Genomic DNA, 20,396 nt, shown 5'->3' with positions numbered 1-20,396 from the left:
ATATTTTTTGAAAACAAAACTTGAACTGTGTGATGGACAGCCTTAAAGTATTTAAATGAATGTTTTCTTTTGTCATGCGATTAAGAGAAAGTTGAGTTTCACATGCTTATATACCTCATGATTTTTTAAAATTTTAAACAGAAAAAAAACAATAAAACATAATTTTAAACCAGGTTAGTAGGAGAGATGCATTAATATATTGCATATTGTTGTCTTCATAGTAGTTTTATATTTCAGGAATAATTTGTGCATTAAATACTTTCCCAATATGACTCAGAAATTAATATCCTTTTTAAAGCAACAACATTTTAAGTAGGAAACCCTTTAAAAGACTTGCTATCTATTAAAACATCGTGATGTAGGAATCCTGAACAAGAATGCCTTAGCTTGTGAATGCTGTTTCTTTCTTTCCTTTACTTACACTACCATTAAAGGGAGAGCAATCTATATGAATAAGGCCATATTCACAGAGCTGAAGGCAAATTGAATGGGCCCTGAAAACCTCTTTCAATGGCATTGCCACAGTAAGTCAGATGGTCAGTAGGACCGTGATGGTCCTTCCAAATGTTTCATTAGTTTTCTGTCCATTGAAATGGGGAGGGGTGGATCAATGCAAATCTTGAAAATCCATCTTCTTTATAATCTCTTTGTATGCAGTTAAGCCCTTACCTGCCTTTATTTTCCAGGACAGACCAAAAATAACTAAACAAGATTGGAATCACTGACAACAGAAGAAATGACCATTCAGAGAGATAACATAATTGCAACATCGCAGCATCTGAGGCAGCCTCCACATAGGCCTGATCACTGCCCATCCCAATCATACACAGACAACTGTATGGTTAAACTTTCAACAGTGGAGAAATACCCAAATGCTATATGTTTTTCTACCAATATCAACAGGAATGGAGGTCAAGATTTCAAAAGGCTTAAAAGTGCATATTGTAGATGAAGATAGTAAATCATTTCATAAAGAGAATCTGGAACTTTCAAAAGAAGGAAAATTTGAAGGGAGTAGAAGTGGTGGAGCCCATGATACCCAAGGGAAATTCTCTTTCCCAAGGGAGTAAGCATCTGCTGCATGGTGTGTCCCTTTATACTTGTATAATTTGTCTCCAGAAAACATTTCAATCAGTTGTGTTCCCTGGTCAGTTTCCTCCTTGTGGTTGACTTATTACCAAGTAGGTGTGGAAGCAAAAGTACAACAAAATGCTGTAGTGAGTAGAAATATCGCTTGTGGGTTCCCAAGGGAAGAAGAAAAGCATAAGGCAGGAGATCATTTTAAAATTCACATTGGCTGTTATTTTCTTACATTATAGAGTTAAATATGAATAACAGTTTTCTGGATTAGCATGATGAGGAGACACTGACCTATACCTATGTTAGCCTCCTAAATATATTACTAAAGCTAGAACGTTACATGCATACTTATGCCTATGCATGGACAACATATCTACATATAAATACATATATGTTATATATAACATATCTCTAGTACACACACACATGTCAGTCTACAGCCATATCTATCATATATCTTCTGTCTCTCACAGAACTGGGAAAATACGGGTGAACCATAGGAATGCAGTTGTGGAGGCTGGAAAGCAAATGGACATAGGCTGACTTAGTAGATCTAAAATAATGAATCGGGGCTGGGGATTTAGCTCAGCGGCAAAGCGCCTGCCTGGCAAGCGTGAGGTCGTGAGTTTGGTTCCTGGTACTGGAGAAAAAAAAAAAAAAAAAAAGAATCATAACCTGACAGTGTGAAATGATGAGGACCAACCCAACTGACCCAGCAAGGACATTCTCCCAGGAATGCGGAACTGGGTTAATGCTGTTTGTCACATAGCAACTCTGTAGATCCCCTCTCCGACCTTGTGGTTGACTGATTTCACCTCCCTCACCCTGACAGATAACTGGAAGTTTATTCTCCCCACTGAGAAATACTAAGCATAGTAAAGAACATAGAGACCATATAGATCATAGGGATTATTTCCCTAATTCTTCCTCTAAATGGTTCCAAGATTAATGGCAACAAGGTCAGCGTCCTCCAGGCAAGAAATGAAGAAATGTATTTCTAGAGAATCTGACCAATGTAAAGGAAGGACTAAAATTGTTGACAGGGGAGCCTGAGTCTAAAACTGGACTACCCAGTTTCTTTCATGGGAAGATGAGCAAATAATTCATTTTCCAAGCAAAGACACAAATGGTAGGAAAATGGAGAGCTATTGTGTTAGTAACTTTTCTCATGGCTGAGAAAAAATACCCAACACCCAAAGTTAAAGGAGGAAAAGTTTATGGAACCTCATAGGTTGTAGTCATTTCAGTCCATAGTCAACTGGCTCCAAGGCAGGGTAGCACTGCAGAGGGCCACGCAGAAGAGAAACAGACCATGGTAAGCAGGGTGTGCAGAAGGCAAACAGCAAGCAAAGGATGACCAAGGACACTAGCCCTCTTTCTATGCCTTAACGCAGGTGGCACTCACACCCAGAGCAGGGCATGCTGATCCTACCCACAATTATGTCCAACCAGTTGGTGGGCTGATTCAGTTATCACACACCCTTGATCCCAGCATCACACACTGTAGATCCAGATACCACTGAAAAAGCCCCACATATGACTGCATGATGCTTTGGGAGGACATCTAGCTACAAGCCATAACAGCTCTTAATAATTACATGAGGGCAATTGGAGTAAAATGAGACTCTACTGGGGGTATAATATGGTCACTCTAACCTAGAGTGGAATTCAAAGTCAACAAGACCTTCTCATTCGTAATAATAAACACTTAGCTAATATTGATCAGGAATCGGATAAAGCCTGTGAAAAGCAAGAGGAAAAAACTGAAAAAATGAATATAGAAACTTAAACTCAAAAACATTTAATATCCTTGGGATATAAAAATATTTAATGTCTTAAAATATTAATATATTTAATATACTTGGGATATAATAAAGATTTTGCTTTCCCGAAACGCTAAAATAGAATGGTATAAAAAAGGAAATTTTCAGGGCTGGGGATTTAGCTCAGCGGCAAAGCGCCTGCCTGGCAAGTGCAAGGTCGTGAGTTTGGTTCCTGGGACTGGAGAAAAACCAAACCAAAAAAAAAAAAAAAAAAAGGAAATTTTCAAAAAGAAAAAAGAAGTGATTTAAAACTATAACATAAGTCATTCTGGAAAGAGAGAGTAGAGAAATCATAGGAAATACAAATCATGCAAAGATAAATAAAAAAATTTTCAGGACATGAGTTGCCTAAGTGAAAATGAGCTCCCAGCCAATGAGTGAGGGTGGAGCTCTTCCAAGCTAGATCTTTGCGAAATTTTAGAACATGTGTGACAAAAAGAAAATTCTTACTGTCAGAGAGAATAGCATCAGGAAGGATTAAGACCATAGGATCAAGAAGCTACTAGAGAAATTTGAGATTTCTAAAAGACAAAGTAAAAATAGACTGAAGAAAACATGGACGATGGAAAGTATTACTTTCAATAGAGGGGAGACAAGGAAATTGTTCTTTTTTTTTTTTCTGAGAGGGGTCTCACTATGCATTTCAGGGTGGCCTGGACTCACTATATAGTCCAGGGCAATAATCCTTCTGCCTTGACTTCCATGGTGCTGGGATCCCGGGCATGCTGGAGCCATGACTGGCCAGCCAAGGACATTCTTAAATGGCCAGACAGGGTGGCAGGGAATTTCGTGATGGTGACATGCTCCACACACAGAGAGCAACAGCATCAGCTGGATCAAGGAGAAATATCAGCACAATGCCTATGGTTACTTTCCTGACATCCGAAACCTGAGAACAGGTATGCCAGATTCTATTCTCCTGCTTGACCTTGACGATGTACTAGTCAACTGCCTAGAGCAGCCTGCACATTCATTCCACCTCTCAAAATCAGGCTGCCCCATCATAGCCAGAAACACTAGAGCTATACCACGTGATCTCAAAAGCAAAATGGGCAAATGTGGGCCAGGGGAAGACAGAATGAAGTGGCTGCACATACAGGCAAAAAGGATGAAAAATAATATTGGTGATAATAGTGAAGATGACCAAGCAAATTCTTACCTAGTCTCACCTTTTAATTTTGTCCGTTCAAAAATATGAATAAAAATAGAATATGAGATTAATAATTACGCAGAGAGGTCAGTTCACATGAAGTTGTCTGTATGTAAATTAAAGAAACGTTTGATGCTTTTATCTGCAGGGATATTCTTTTCCAAAGTTATTTTCTCACTCTTCATTAGTGAGACAGTGATTGATACGCAGCAAGTGTTGATGGGATGAGCTTCAGGGTGTCTAGCTTCAATCACTTCCACGACACATGACTTCAAATATTTGCCAGGGTAGGTAAGATATAGTATCAGTGAAATTTTTTAATTTAACTTTCTTGATTGCAGTAATTAGACAAAGGCACAAGATCAAAAGAGAGATTAGCTGCGATAGAAGTTTCTCTCCATAAATTTCCAGGGACGTTCTGTTAGGGACATTTATTTACTCAGAAGGAATGAAAGGCAACCCACAGGTGTGAAGAACCTAGGGTTTTGAGGGACAGAAGCGCAGTCATTAGTGGTTTTAGGCTTAGCCAGAAGAGAGAAATTTCTAGTTAAAAAGCATGAGATTATTCCTGTGGTTTTGGGATTTGAATCACAAAGCAATGAGCTGATCTCAGTTGGATTTCCCAAGGTGGGTTTTGTTTGCTTCAGTGTTTTATTCATCCTATCTGAACAGTTCGTTTTTGTGACTGTACCAGAATTTCAGGCTGCAGACATCAGACAACACTGATCTTCCTGTCCCCACTCACAGACAACGGGAAGCCATGCTCAGATTCTGAGCAGAGAAATTACTCCAAAAAGGTTGCTTATTTGAAATAATGTTGCTGTAGGTTGTATGAAAATATCTGAAGGAAGGCACGCTTGCATCTGGCTACCATTTTGTAGGATCCAGAAGAGACTGAGGTAGCTATCCAGGATGGAAGCCACTTGGTCTTCATTTTACCTGACATCCTTTGTCTCCTTCCCTAGTTTGGCCTGTGGTTTGTGCCTCTCCACACCTCTTCCAGTTTTCTTCTCTCTTTCTTGATTTCAATCTCGAAAACCATTTGCGACCCTTTGTAGTATTAACCTATCAGCGGGAGCGACACCCAGTGAAGAAGTGATTTCAAGGAAAGCCTGGCAGTTGGAAGTCGTCTATAGATTCAGTGTGAATCCGAAAGACAGTCTTGGGTGAGAGGGTAATCAGTCACGGAGGAGAGTTCTTCACTGGCTGTGTTTGATCAGTGAGTTGGTTCCTAGATTTTCAATTGAAGCTGTATGAACAGAATTGAATTCAAAGATTTATACTGATTGTGAGGAACTGAAATAGCTGAAGGCGTGAAGCCAGAGTTGCTGAGTGATTACAAAGGTTTATAACAAAGACGGCTTGTGAGAGGTCGGCAAAGAGGAGAAGATGACGGGCCTGAAAGAAGGCAGAGGAGAGCGAGTCTGTGCAGGTTAAATACAGAGGAGGTAAACTGGGTTAGGAGACAGACAAAGGAGAGAAAACGGCTTTGATGAGAAAAAATAGAAATGTGGAGAAATCAGATGGAAGAAGCCAATATCTGAGGCTGTTACTTCTCGCCCCCTACACACGAGAGATACAGCTCTAACAGGAAGAAGAAGGGGTAGGATCCACTTGTGAGTGCCCACAAGCCCTCACACTCAGTAGGAGAGCTCTCTGTGTCCTCATTTCTACCTACATGCCTTTTAAGGGAAAGAAACAGGCACTATAAATATTATGGATCATACCGAATACAATTCCTATTATGTTCTCAAACCAGCTTCTGTTAGATTTAGCTTGACTTCCACTGAAAAATTATACAGGTGTCAGGGACAGAATTTAATTTATCCCCAAACTTGGGCTCAGACCTTAAGGGATGAATACCCAGGTACCCGGGAAATATACCAGCTATCCTACAAAGCTTTCCAAAAATTGCATTAGAGAAGATATTTCTAGTTGAATTATGAACTAAAAATGATAATAATTACTTAATGGTTTATACACTGATATCATTTACAATGTGCTTTCTGATTAAAAACCCCAAGGCATTAGTTGGACAATTAAGAAGTAAATAGTTTATAGCAAAAATGTTGTCCAAACCACAGATAATGAGTTGGAGCTGTTTAAGGAAGTTTTGATGATAATAAAGAGATCCGACTAAGGAATGCTCATTTCAGAAAATGGATTATGAAATGTATTACAGGATGCCAAATGAAGAGTGCTGTTCATGTACATATGTTAATCTGCACACACATGCACGCACGCACACGCACATTACAAAGTGGCTCTGAATCACACAAATTACAAAGTCAAGCTCGACAGCCTACTACATGTACACCCAGGACTTCCCTTCTTTGAGCTGTAGTCTAATCACCCAAACAATGGGAATAATAGTAATACTAGCTACCTAGAAGACGGCTGTGAGTTATTGGAGGAATTAGTGTGTGCGCATTCTTACAGCCTGCCTACTGTTTAGTTTGCCCTTAATAATATATGTAGTGGTGAGCACGACATGTGCAATCACAGTCCTAGGTTTCCTAACAAGTCAATAATTTTCATTTCTAGCTGGTAAGCAATTTTATGTTTGCATTTTACATTATAAATTTTTTTCCTATTATATGACGTTAATAAAGCTTAAAATTTTACAAAATGTGGCACGGTGCCTAACACATCAGGTTAACACTTGCTGGAGTTGTAAATAATGTGCAGAGGCACATGGGTAAGTACTGTGAGCAGAATTCTAAGAGGGCCTTTCAGGTTGCTGCCACTGGGTAGATGTGACCTTCTCTCTTTGTTTCTTCTGTGGTACTGGAATGGAACCCAGGGATTCCACACTAAACTGCACCTCCAGTCCTTTGTTTTGTGTTGTTTTATTTTATTTTTTGATGTTGAGAAAGGGTCATGCTTAGTCACTAAGTTGGTCAAACTGGGCTTGAATTTGCAGTTCGCCTACCTCAGTCTCCCAGTTCTCATCAAGTGGGTGGGGACTGCCAATATGAGAGTCTATCATCCCTGGGAGTAAGATACTCTATATGGTGAAGGCAAAGGGAGTGGACAGATGTAATGGAGGTGTCCAATCAGTTGGTCTTGAGTTAATCTAATGGATATTAACCTGGGTAGGGAAAACCTAGCAAGTGGGCTCTGGAGGAGGGTTTGGTGGTCAGGGGTGTCCTGCTGCACCTGTAGAGCCCTTTCACTGTGGCCTAGGAACAACTTCCAGAGGATAAGAGACAATCCATGGCTGACAGCAAGAAAACAAGACCTCAGTATCAAAACTCAAGGAACTGAATCTTTCAACAGCTTGGGAAGACTTCTAAGGAGAGCCCAAGTATGAGAGAGCAGCTTGGTCTCAGCCTAGTTCACCATGAGCAATCAACTCAGCTCATGATCCACAAGGGCTATGGGCTAATAAATGTGTTATTATTAGTATTCATAAGAAAGTGAATACCACAGGGAAGGAATGCATTGGCTTTTCTGAGGTGGGGAGTAGGGGTATGTTGGTTTATGATAGACTAGACCCCAAGTCTGCCACCCCAGTGACTTCTGTTCTGCAGAGACTTCACTCCTGAAACTTGTGAGAAGCATAATAAGAAATAAAATAATATTACCCAGTGCAAGTGCTTAAGAACTTGAGCAGCAAGCTCTTTATAAATATTAGATCAAAAAGACATGAGCAGCTTTTACCATTATACAGGATAATAGAATTTGATCAGCTAAATCCCAGGGCTTTATAAAGCACAAATTATGTAAACAAACTTAATGGCTTTCTGATAAAACTGCAAAACCATTGCTGGGAAGAATGCAAGAGGTGTTCTTTATTTGGACTTTCAACTTCACTTGCTAAAGCACAGTTGCTTATTCAAATTTTAAGGAAATTAAACATGAATGCAAAGAGTTATAGAGGACAAAAATTAGAGGATAGACTATTAAGAAAAGCATTATTTTTAGTTTAGGGATAGGCAATAAGGTTCTAAGGAAGTGGCTTTATGTATTATTGTTATTATTCACTGGGTGGGAAGAATTAAATGAAGGTTGAAATACAAAAGCTCAAGGTTTCTATGGAGAGAATGTTGGTAGATATCTGAAGAAAATAGAAATACGAAATTAAAATATTAGAAAGCAATGTACAATTAAAAGAGGAAAATGCTAGAAATTTGAGGTAGTATAATTCTTAAAAATTATGGTAACAAATTTTCAAAGACAAGATAGGAGTGGAGAAGGAAATCTAGGATAACTACGACTGCATTTTATGATGTATCTTAACAGGAAACCAGGCTTTGACTTTCACAGAATGATGAATTTTGTACAAATGATTAAGTGAAAAATTTATCCATTTTTCTTTTCAACTCCAGCTGTGCAGAACTCAAATTTCTCTGTCACTTAGAGAATCCATGTTTTCCAAGAAACGTAGCTCAATCTATGGTTCCCCCCGTAGGTCTACATGAGCTCCTTAGATAGCTCATCATGCGCTCCTTGGATAGCTATGACCATGGCAAATTTCCTGCATCCTAGTTGCTACAATTTGCCATACGTCCGGTATCTCACTGCATCCACAAAATACTTTTGCATTGATTCACTGTCGCTCTACATCCTCTAAGACTTTTTAATCATTCTTCTGGACCCCAGCAGTCATTATAACAGCCTCACAGGTGACACATTTGTCCCAAATGATTTCAGATACTGTTCCTTCACCACTCTCAGTATTTCCTCACCAGGAGCCGAATCTCTAGTTATGGTATAAAAGTTCATCCCTAAGATGTCGTTTCTTTGTTAACCTCATGCCCCAATGATATTCTTGATCCTCATATATGCATAGACTAACAATGAACCCACTTCTATCTCTAACCCAAATGGGCTTTTGGGGCTTACCCAACTGCAAAGTCCGCTTCTCAATTTAGATGACACACAGCACTTGACATTTAACTAGGTCAAAACTGAATGCTTTACCTTCCTCTAAATCTGTTTTCCTCTTCCTTTTCCACATCTCCTTAATGGGGCTGCAGGTCACCATGTTATTTGATCCATAAATTTAGGATTTGTGATGGATAACTCTCTGTTGCTAACCATTCTTATTCAGTCTTTTGCCAATCCTTCCAATTCCACTTTTAAAATAGGTCTAAAGTCTATGTCCTTCTCATCACTCAAACTGACACCATACTGGTCCACAGGAGGCTCCTCTCTTCTTTCTGTTTTTACAATAACTTCAAAAATGGTCCCCAGACTTCTATCTGCCTCTCATAACACATTGAGTGTCCATTTTAAATGCATGCAAAGTCTTCTCATTCTGCTCAAAATGTCTTACTGGATTCCTACCTACTGTGATTGAAAAATAGCTGAAACAATAGAAACTAAACTTCTATTTTCTGCCCTCCAACCGTTACTGCTGGTGGACTATCACCCTGGGTATCTCCCCACTTCACAAGAGCCCCACTCTTGGGCTCTCTGTGCTCCAGCCATATATTGAGGCTTTAACTTATGAGGCTCCTTTCTCTTCTGTTTTTTTGAGCGTCATTTCTCCTTTTTTCCTTTAAATTTTGAGTGCACATATAATTTCTCATGACAGTAATATTTCACAAATTTATAGATGTCCATCATGATGGTGCATGTTTGGAAACCTAGCACTCTAGGAGGCTGAGACAGAAGGACCATGATTTGTAACTCAGCCTGGGCAACAATTTAATAGCTTAAGCATGAACAAGAGGCCTAGGAAAGAAGTTCAGTGTAAAGACTGTGGGTTTAATCTCCACTACTGAAAAAGTATTATAGAACATTTTAGGCTGTTATTCTCTTCTTTATTACAAATCTCTTGTCTCAAGACAAGGTTAGTAGTATCATACTCTGTTGATGATTGTAAGTGCATATTCTTCCCAGAGGAAGGAAAAGAGTAGCAAAGGGCTAAACAATCCCTGCTAATCAACAGGCAAGAGTTTTCAAGGGTCCTTGTACACAATGACGCTTATACCTATTTGAATGGATAGAATGAAAATCTTCTAACTGTGCAAGGTTGTAATCCTTCTTGTTCAGATTCACCTGGAGCATAGGGCAACACTATGGACATGATCTGTGAGGAAGATAGTGACACAGATGCTTCTATGTTACTGAGCGAGGTGTCCCATTCCAAAAAGATAAGCTCTTTCAAAAGTACACCAGCTCATCATTGTGTGTGTCCTTGATATAAGGAGTGAAAATATCACAGTTTTGTTTTACTTATTTTCCCTTGGGATCAATGTGGGAAAACCACTAAATTGTTGACTGTCCAGCCCCAATCAACATTTCCTAATTTCCCTTGAGCCTACTAGTTGACTTTAAGGAAGATATAAATTTATGTATATTAGGAGATGCCAAGGTCAGGATTCTTATAAATTAAACCAAATTTTGGTAGATTATACTTCAGGTCTAGTAAGATTAAAATGATAATAAACAAAAAAGGGTTTGGTATATTGACAAGTGCATCTATCTGAGTACTCTTGGGCCAAATCTCTGGGATGTGGATTCCTTCTCTGGTGCACATTTGGACTTGCTGTCGTGGATGTAAAGTGTAGGGATTCTGGCTCCCAGGCTACCATCATCTCTGCATGTTGTATACATGCTTCTCATATCCTTGTCCTTGTTCCTTCCACTCTGTAGCATGCCCAGCTTCCTGGTTATGCTGAGGGCTGTCAGCCAGTTTGCTTGTCCACCACACTGCTTAGCATCTCAGACTGTAGTTGAACAGTCTTATTTGTACTCGAGAACTACTGAACTAAATTCTCTAGAGGTGGAAACAAGAAGTTCATATAAAAAGGGAACAATAAAACAAAACTTGAAAAATCATTACAAAGCACAGCCAGATTTAAGAAGTACTGGTTGCAGAGAGATTTCAAGTGGAACCCTTCCTGAATGGTATGGGCCAAGTGACTTAACTCTTGACACCTTTGGAAATTAATAATAATGATGGTGATAACAATAATATTTTTCTCTTAAGGAATCTTTTGCTGCATGTTGGCCAATATGCTAAGATTCACCTGTGCTTATTTTGTTCAAACAACAATGCTATGAGATAGGTGTTATTTCTAATCTATTTTAAAGTTAAAGGTACTGAGGTTTATTGGGTTAACTAAGGCAACCAAGATTACACACTTAGAGACTAAGGGAGCTGGGATACAAACCCACGTATCTGCATAAAGCACTGGCGATACCTGACAAATGGGAAACAGTCACATGTGGCAGTCATTATCAGTAGCATCATATTATCACGTTCCTCAGCATCATTTGCCTCAGGACTTCACTTTGAGTGCTGGTTTTGTCTTGAAAATAGTGCATGTCTCAGACCCTTTCCTGGAGCTTTGGAGAGGAAGATGTACCATCTGTCTGATGGAAAATTTGCCCTGAACTTGTAGATATGCACAATCTATCTACTTCTGTTAGAGTTTATAAGAACCTACAATTTCATTTTGTATCCCTGAAATTTAATATGGAATTGAAAAACAAAACCAAGGCTCTCTCTTCAAAATTTTTCATGAACATTTCAGATAATCTTTGCTACTGCAAAAAGGGATTTCAGTATACAAGTAGGCTCTTTCTGTGACCATGGGATAGAGAGGAGAATCTGGAGTAGTCTAGAAGCTTCCCCTAGCATGGGCAGGGAAAATACCTGAGCAGCAAAACAAATCTCCCCATCTAGGCTGTTAGAGGTGGGTTGCTTCATTCTTCTTGTGGACTTCAACTTTGCAATTTCAGTGCCTTGACTCTTTCCCTTAAATATGAATTCTTTTAAGTGTTAATGACTAATTGTTCAAGTGAAAGACTTCTAAGACAATGCAGTGTCTGACAACTGTGATTTTCCTTGCTTTAGAAATCTGCTTCATCATTTTTGTTTAAAAAAACCCCAACAACACACAACTTATTAGGTGTTGTGATAAGAATCCTGCACCGAAGAAATAAGCCACCCATGGAACCATTTATTCCACACATCTAGAAGGCCATCTTCATAACACGTAAATATGACATAGTTACCTGTCATGTTGCAGTAAACTTTCAGAGGCCCCAGCGGTCCACTGCCATCAGGATCTATCCAGTAGTAATTAGATGTCTGGCCCAGGTGTTTGTATGCTTCACAGGAGGGCTCGTAGATGGCTGGAAAGAAATATCCTGTGTGAGCGCAGCAGGAAACCGATAGCTCCCCAGACCAGCACCCCAGGAACACAGCCAGCCCACAAGCCACTGCCACTGGTACCTCCTCCTGTTTGAGTGAACATTCTTTTTCTCTAAATTTAAGTTCATGGGTTAGGTTTTTTTTTTTTTTTTTTCTTGTTTTAAATAGGGCTTTCTGACCTAGATAGAAAGTTCCAGATATGGCTTTATAGTTGAGAACAGAACTAAAGCAATGGATAAATTGTAAAACAAATATAATGCATATCTAATCGATGCTCATGATCATTAAAGCATACTTAATTTATACCTATTGATAGCTATCATCTCCTTAATATGAGGGACTTTATTTTGAAAGATCATAAATACTGGCTGCTTTGGTAGGGTCTCAGGAGATGGGAGAAAAATCTTCTCCTCTCTCTCTCTCTCTCTCTGTCACAGATAGACAGACAGACATGCACATACACACACACACACACACACACACACACACACACACACACACACAATGTTGACATAAATTTCCACAAGTAATATGTGCTTTCTAATCTTCTATTATCTCAGGGAAAAAAGTGAGGAAGGAAATTTTCCTGATTCATTTTATTTGTTACAGGTACTTTAATTATATCCAATCTTGTTGAAAAAGCAAACATTCATGTAATTAAATTATAGGTTCTTTTTCATTACTTGCCTTTTTGTTTCTATGCCTGTAACAAATTTTCCTACTGAAACTGCACCTGTTTTCAGAAGTACAAAATGAAGATTTACATATCTCCTTTGTAATAGGACTGTCTAAAATACTACTGCAAATTCTCCTTTTCCCACTGCTCTGCACTGATATTTATGAAGAATAGGAAAGATCCCTTCACAGAATGTGTAACCATTTCTGGTGAAATTCTATCTACCTGACCCATGTGTAATGGAGCCTTTTCCTAAAGTACACTTGAGTCATATACTTGGAATCTGCTGTGTTTTAAATTATGAAACAGGAAGTCCAGTTTGAGACCTTTTCCATTTCTTTTAACTTTTCCTCTATCAAGTTCTCTCTGCCTCCCTTTAGCTTTCTGTGGCTTTCTCTCTTCAAGGATGTTAAACCTTTAAATCTATTTCATTTTCACAACAATAAAACACACTAGACTAATACATTTGTCAAATTCTTTGATTTATGCCTTTGGCTTGCACTCTCTTCCTTCTGCAAACAGTTCTCAGTGCTTACAATGAGTTGCACAGATCAAGCTCTGCAAATCTAGCTGTGTAGAACCCAGTTACATGACCTTTGGGGCAGGGTTTGTTCACTGTTTAGATGTTTCTTACTCATGAAGAGCTACTGGGAGAGAATGTGGTTAGAAGGGTAAGCAGAGCCCATCCCTATTTTGTACCTTTATAATAATCAGTAGGTCCACTTTTAATCTCTTAGGTGTCTAATTTAGATAATAAGCTATGTTTGTTCTGATCTTGAACACCGTACCATGTAAACTCTTACATACCATAATAGGATATAGGCTTTAGAAAAAAAAAATCCACGCAGTGAAACAATAGATTTTAGGCATGGTAAAGAAAGCACTGGGCTGTTACCACCATTGCCAGTTGGAAGATGACTAACATTTGATCCAAAACAACATGACAAACTGTAAAGTAGGTGGGACTTTCCTTCTTCCTTTCAGGGGGAGGGGATGAATATACATATATATACACAAGATAGCTAAGATAATTTTACTACTGGTTTCTGTTGATTTATTGAAAGGAACAGTTAATGCTTAATTTTTTTCTTAATTTTTTTTTTTTTTTTTTTTTACCAATTTTGCATGCCTATATCTGGTAATCTGAACAATTGCTTTGAAGAAAACAATGTGCAATAGAACAACCATTGTTGGTTTCCTATCAGCTTGTTTTACAATTCTGTATCATTTTAAAGGTTTTTTTTAAAAAATTTTTATTCTCTTTAAAATAAATATACCTGGGACTGACTCGAATGGTTTTAAGATCAACAGCACATGCAGTCCAACTAGATTTAAGTGGTGAGGGACACAGAACAGTTAAGAATGACCTAAACTCATAATCTCTGAAAATTACCTGCCCTATTAATTAGTTACTGACAGCCTACTTCAAGCTATTAACATTTTTATGTATAGTTCAAAATAATTCAACAAGTCAGGCTTCTAAAGTCTTCCTCTTCCTTTAAAGTCTTTATGGCCAATCTGCCAGTATAACCTTTCACCTTTTATTTGTAGTAGTTAATAATTAATGATTCTCTTCTCCTTCTGCCAAGTCCTTGCTCTTATTATTTGATTTTCAATAGTCACTATGTTAATGGATCATTCTAGACAGCTAGCTCTTCACTTCTCACCAAAGTATGCTTTTTAATTTATGTTGGTGTTGTCTTAAAGTACCACTGGCACCGTGTTCAGAATTGTGCAGTGTTTCTTCAACATTTATAATGCAATGTCACAGATCACTACCTATGAATACAGAAATTTTCACAATCCTGATAGGGCTTTCTTGGCTTTAGGATGCTGCCAGCATCGATGCTATGCCCTGCTCCACCATATCTTCCCCAGAACCACTCATATAGGTCATACTCATCCCTCCTGGGTTGCCTTATCTTTCACCTCCTCTTTCTCAGGCTACACAACTTTGCAATCAGAGTCATTGATTGAGGAGATGTGATAAGAAACAGGGCTCTGCAGTCAAACTGAGTTGGGTCAGAATTCGAACTCCACAACGTACTACTTATATACCACATGGGCAAAAGAGCAGAATCTCCTTTGGCCTTATCTGGAAAGTAAGTATAATCAGCATATTATAGTGGACCATTGCCCACCATATGAGGATAAGCAGGACTCTATTATGACAACTCGACAAAATAACCCACATTGATTGCTTACCATAGTGCCTGGCCCAAGGCAAACTTTTAATAGATGGCATTTTATTCTCAGTCTATGACTTAAATTCCTCCTCTTTTTTGTGCTCTGATGAAATCCATGGCCTTCACATTGAGCTATATCCTCAACATCCTCCTTGCCCCAGTTTTTGTTTTCATACTTTATTCTGAGGCAGAGTTTGCCAAGTCGCTAAGTGTCCTGAGCTGGGCTTAAACCTATGATTCTCCTGCCTCAGCCTCTCAGAATGCAGGAACTACAGGAAATCTCTCCTTTTTAAGCATAACTAATATGTCTGTCTTGTTGTACAGTCCAGAATCATTGTTGATTATCTCTTGTACTCTAATACTTGATTATTGCTGATTTAGAATTTGGTTGGCTGTCGTTCACTGAATTTAATGGTTGAAAATTTTGTTTCCTAATAGGACTATGAATCATCATGAGGATGATGTCTATAAAATATTTTTCTATTTTACTCCATAGGAGCTAACAGAGTAGATGTTTAGGAAAAGATATTCAAACTAAATTTAAAGTTCTTCTATTCGTTGGCCTATTCTGATTTTAACAAAGGCCTACTAGTTGGCTAACCCAGAAGAAGCAGATGCATTTTCAAGACTGACTGAATGATAACAAGTCTAGGTGACTGTTACTGTATATCTAGGTAAATGTGTGGACATTTAAGACCCTCATTCAAGGAGTTAGTTGGTAGGACTTGTTAGAGGCATGCGGGTGTGGGAAATTTTGGTAATCAAGAATCTCTACTTTTTTCCTTCCAATTAGAACAATCATTCTGCTTGTCTTTAGCCTACAACAAGTATACTGCTCTTGCTTGATGAACACTCATAGACAGCAAGATACTTGAGTGCAAACTTTCGCGTGTGTGAGAATCACCTGGAGAGCTTGTTAAAGCGAGAATCCCTGGGCTCATTCCCTTCCAAGAGAGTGACTCTGTAGGGAATTTGCAACCATAATAGGCTCCTGTTGCTAGTGCTGCCGATGTTCAGGCTACATTTTGAAAAACATGGTTCTAACCCTGAAAAAAAGCATAAACTCAACAAGGGTCGACTTGTTTTTTATTTATATTTAAATATCCAGGGGGAGAAAAGGTTACTCAAGGGCAACACAATAAAATTTCAAATATGGTCAGGTTAGAATGCCACTTTGTTTCACTGCAAATCATAGAAACAGAAGCAGATACAAAACTCTAAATAGACAATACAGGGTTAAAATGCATATACTTGTAGAAATACATAGGAAAATGTTTGGAAGGAAATACATCAAAATAGTCACACTGGTTATTTCTGAGCAGCACAAGTATGGGTGATTTAAAACTTTTCACACTTCTCTGCATTTTCTATATCACTTTATAATGTGAACTTGGTTTTTTCTATCATTAAAATATACTTTAAAAAATATGGATCTGCATTCATAACACTGATATAAAGTGGCAAAACCAGCTGTGATCTAGTAATATTGCATTAGTTTCATATTCATAATAAGGGATTAAGATATTTTAGTTCAGTTCTCCTTTCTATCATTTACTACCTGGAAACTCTCCTAAACCTTTCATTTCCTTTACTGTATAACTAAAGAAATAACATCTCCTCTCCAAAGCATTGTGAATATTAAATGAAATTATGGTCTTTTTAAACTAAAATGTATTGCATATATTTGAATGATTATGCTAAGAATGAGCTAATGCAAGCCTTTCCCCCATTTTTAGTGTGTATTGGTTATACAGATCAACAGTTTCATTTGGGCAGGATTGTGACTGCACATAATATACTTTAATCATTCTCTTGGTACCCCCTGGCCCCACCTTCCATCCTGGCTTTATATCATTTGGGGAGGATTTTAATGTGTGCAACATGTATTTTGATCATATTTATCTCCTCTCCTACCTGCCCTTACAACCTATTCCTTCTCTTCCTTCTCTCTCTATTCTCTTCCTCTGATTTAAAAGTTGTCTTCCTTCTACTTTTCTGCCATCATTTTTGTTTCTATTTTGATTCCACATGTTGAGGAATACGCCATATCTGTCTTTCTGAGGTTGGGTGATTTCTGACAACACAATGCAAATATTGACCCGGTAAGTCTCAGGCAGTTAACTCTGCACAGTAGACTCCTGCTCGAGTTGCATGATTTCTGCACACCAAGGTCAGGAGATAATAGGGCTCAAGAGCTAAGACAGCAGCCACTATACAAGGAGAGGGGGTGTTGTGAGCAGTGAGTGTTGTTAGGACACTGCTGTGTCCCATTTTCAGTAGTGAACATTGTTAGGACACTGCTGGAGAAAGAAAGGTATTGGGGCATGTGGAAAAGAAATAAACTCATTGAGCACATTGATTTCTTGGGAAAGTCATTTTTCTCTGTTGCAACTCCAAGTCTCAAAGAAAAGATCTCATGTTACTGTATTCTATATGTTCTTAAGTCACTCTCAGCTAGTCAGAAATATGGTTATTGGGACATCAGGTTGAATTTCAAAGTATACGGAAACCAGCTAGGGACAAATCCCAGGTAGTTAACGCATTTTCATTAAACAATGAACATTGTGTGTGTGACACTGTATTATGTCCCCTAGAAAGTTGTTATTGTATTAGTTTCCTGTGGCTTCTATGAGTAATGGCCAAACACTAACTAGAAACATCATAAACTTATTATCTTAAAATGCTGGAGATAATCGTACAGTTAGTATTAACTGGCCACAGGCTTGAAATGGGGCTCACTGGGCTGAAGTCCAACTGTCCCCATGGCTGTGGTCCTTCTGAGAGGACCAGGGAAGAATCCATTCTCTTGCTTTTCCCAAGTTGTAGAGGCTGTGGGTACCCCTTGGTTCATCGTTTTCTTCTTCCATTTTCTAACACAACTCTGTCTCTCTCCCTCTCTCTTTGTCTTTGTCCATCTCTCTCTCCTAAGCAGGCCTGTGACTATATTGGATCCAGATAATCCAGGATAATCTTTTCAAGCCAAATCCCATCACTTAATCACAAAGTCCCTCTGCCTTAGAAAGTGATAGATCATAGACATTTCCAGGGATGGAGGGGCATTATTTTATTTGTCACAGCAATATAAAACAATATGATTGCTATATTTAGGGAACTACTTTTATTGAACATTTAATGTATCCTTAATGTTGCTGATTAATAAAAGAAATAATAAATAGAACAATAGAAATGACAGAAGAACAAAATCAAATATTTGTACTGAACCTTGATGGTCCATTGGGCCTTGAAGATTATGCCTGTCAACAAAACACTGAACAGGTGCATCCTCTGCTCACCCCCACTCCAGCCAAGGGAAGCAAGGAGAACTGAAATGAAAGCCTCATGCATAGCCCTTGGCCTCTGCAAGGGACCAGCAGAGGGATAAGAGCAACGCATTTATGAGCAAAACTGTGCATCAGATCTGTTGCAATGAGATGTAAAGTTTTGACTAAGGAATGGTTAGCATAAGATGGGGAACATAAAGAAAGGGCTATTCCCAAGAAACTGAAGCTCCACTGATGCTAATGAATTGAGGAAGGCTTTCACCAGCTCTTAACACCTCAGATTTCAGAGGAGCAATAGCACATGTAGTGTACATCCTTCCCATAGTAACTTGAAAAACACTCAGGTTGCTAGAGATGGACATGGATACAGCCTGTTGGAAAATTAATCCCAAATTGCATGAATCACATTTCCATCCCTATGACAAGATAGCTGACATGTGAAACTTGTTTCAGCTCATGATTTCAGAGGATGCAGTCCATGGCTGTCTAAAATGGCACGGTGGAAGGGCCAGGTAGAGGAAAACTTCTCAATCCATGACAGCAAGGAAGCAGAGAGAAAGCAAGAACCAGGCACGAGAAATACCTGCAGTGGCTCACTGCCTCCAACCACTTCTAATAGCACATTTAGCTGTAAACTTATCTATGTGTGTAGTTTTCCAGGTTCTAATCACCTTCCAAAAGCTTCACTTCTGAACATTTGAGAATCTGAGGGGGCATTTTAGATTTAAACCTTAGCACAAGTCCTATGTAAACACATCCGTTAAAGTTATCCCTGAAACATTCTAAGCGGTTTTCCCAATTGCACACAGGAGGAAAAAGTTCATCTGTGAAGATATGATAGAAAACTGGGAAAAGTATAAAATAACTTGCTAAGAAATAGTGCCACATGGTGTTTTGTTTATCAAAGGCTTATGAATGCCCTCACTTTCTTGCTTTTTCATATATGTGACTATATATTTACTACACACAGGGCTGTAGGAATCAGACTAATGAGGTTCCAAAGCAATATTGGTTTTCTTGAGACTCTAGTTCTGAATGAGAAAAGAAGGCTTTTATTGTAAAATGTGGATGTACTGTCAACATAGTTCATGTGGGGCCTCTCGAGGTGGAGGATGCTTACGTATGGGATGGTCTCCAGGGTCCTCCTCATTCCAATCCTTTTAAAATCACCAACCCACCTCCTGATCTTAATCCACCTTTCAGAAAGAAGTCTCTGTGTTGGTTAGAGATATTTCTCCCTTGCAACTAGGAAACTACTTTCCAATCTCAATCACGTTCCAGTCAATTAGGTTAAAAAAAACAGCTTTCCCCAAACCTAATTATTCCTGGTAAGGTAACTGCTGAGATTTGTGCACAGCAAAGACGGAAATCCAAGAAGGCAGCGATGACCTTGGGACTTTCTGCCGTGAAAACTCCGATTCAAGGGCTATGCAATTATTTTTAATTAGCACAGTGTAAGCTCCACAATAGCTAAGTCCTCGTTAACACTTGAATATTAACCTCATATGTTCTCTGTCTCTTTGGATTTTGTTTTTAAACCTGGAGTGAATGCCCTGAATAAACTACATTATTTCCCTTAGGAACTGTTGTTTCATTATGGGCACAAAGCAAATCATGAGGGTAGATAGAGTGTGTGTTTAGAAAGAGACATGCTGCATGAAAATATTGCAGTATGATCTTTCCTGAATCAAGTTCCTGTATGAGATAGCACTCCTTATAGCCCCCTAATCCATTCATTCATGTGCCTGGGTCTCAAAGGCAGCAGGAGAGGAGCTAACATTTTTTTAAAAAGACAAAGTTTTGATACCCCATTAAAAGAGTGTAGCTTGTCGTTCTCTTACTTGACAAGTCATTCAAAACATATTTTTGTAAATCGAGGCAAAAGCTACTTTCATTCTTTTCTCTCTACTGTTGGGGACCAGTACAAAGTGGCTCTGAGCAGGATTTAATATTAACCAATTGGCTTTCTGTGTTTATTTGTGAGTTGTCTGAAGCTTAGGCACCTTGTCTGCCACCACAATTAACTACAAGGAGACTGCAGATGCTGGCATCTCACTCCTACTGTGAAGGCCTTCCTGGAGATAACA

The 20,396-nt window shown here is 38.7% G+C and overlaps 1 protein-coding gene across 1 annotated transcript in view; it reads right to left on the bottom strand.

The window, feature by feature from the left end:
* Nucleotides 1-20,396, bottom strand: part of Cntnap2 (contactin associated protein-like 2) — a 1,999,509-nt gene that overhangs the window by 703,341 nt on the left and 1,275,772 nt on the right. The window contains exon 12 of the mRNA XM_005404887.2: nucleotides 12,028-12,147. Within this exon, the coding sequence (XP_005404944.1) occupies nucleotides 12,028-12,147 (120 nt within the window). The remainder of the gene's footprint in view (nucleotides 1-12,027; nucleotides 12,148-20,396) is intronic.

Source organism: Chinchilla lanigera, unplaced genomic scaffold (assembly GCF_000276665.1).
Source record: "Chinchilla lanigera isolate Chin_1 unplaced genomic scaffold, ChiLan1.0 scaffold00090, whole genome shotgun sequence".
Taxonomy (NCBI): domain Eukaryota; kingdom Metazoa; phylum Chordata; class Mammalia; order Rodentia; family Chinchillidae; genus Chinchilla; species Chinchilla lanigera.
This window is presented reverse-complemented; position numbering and strand designations above follow the sequence as displayed.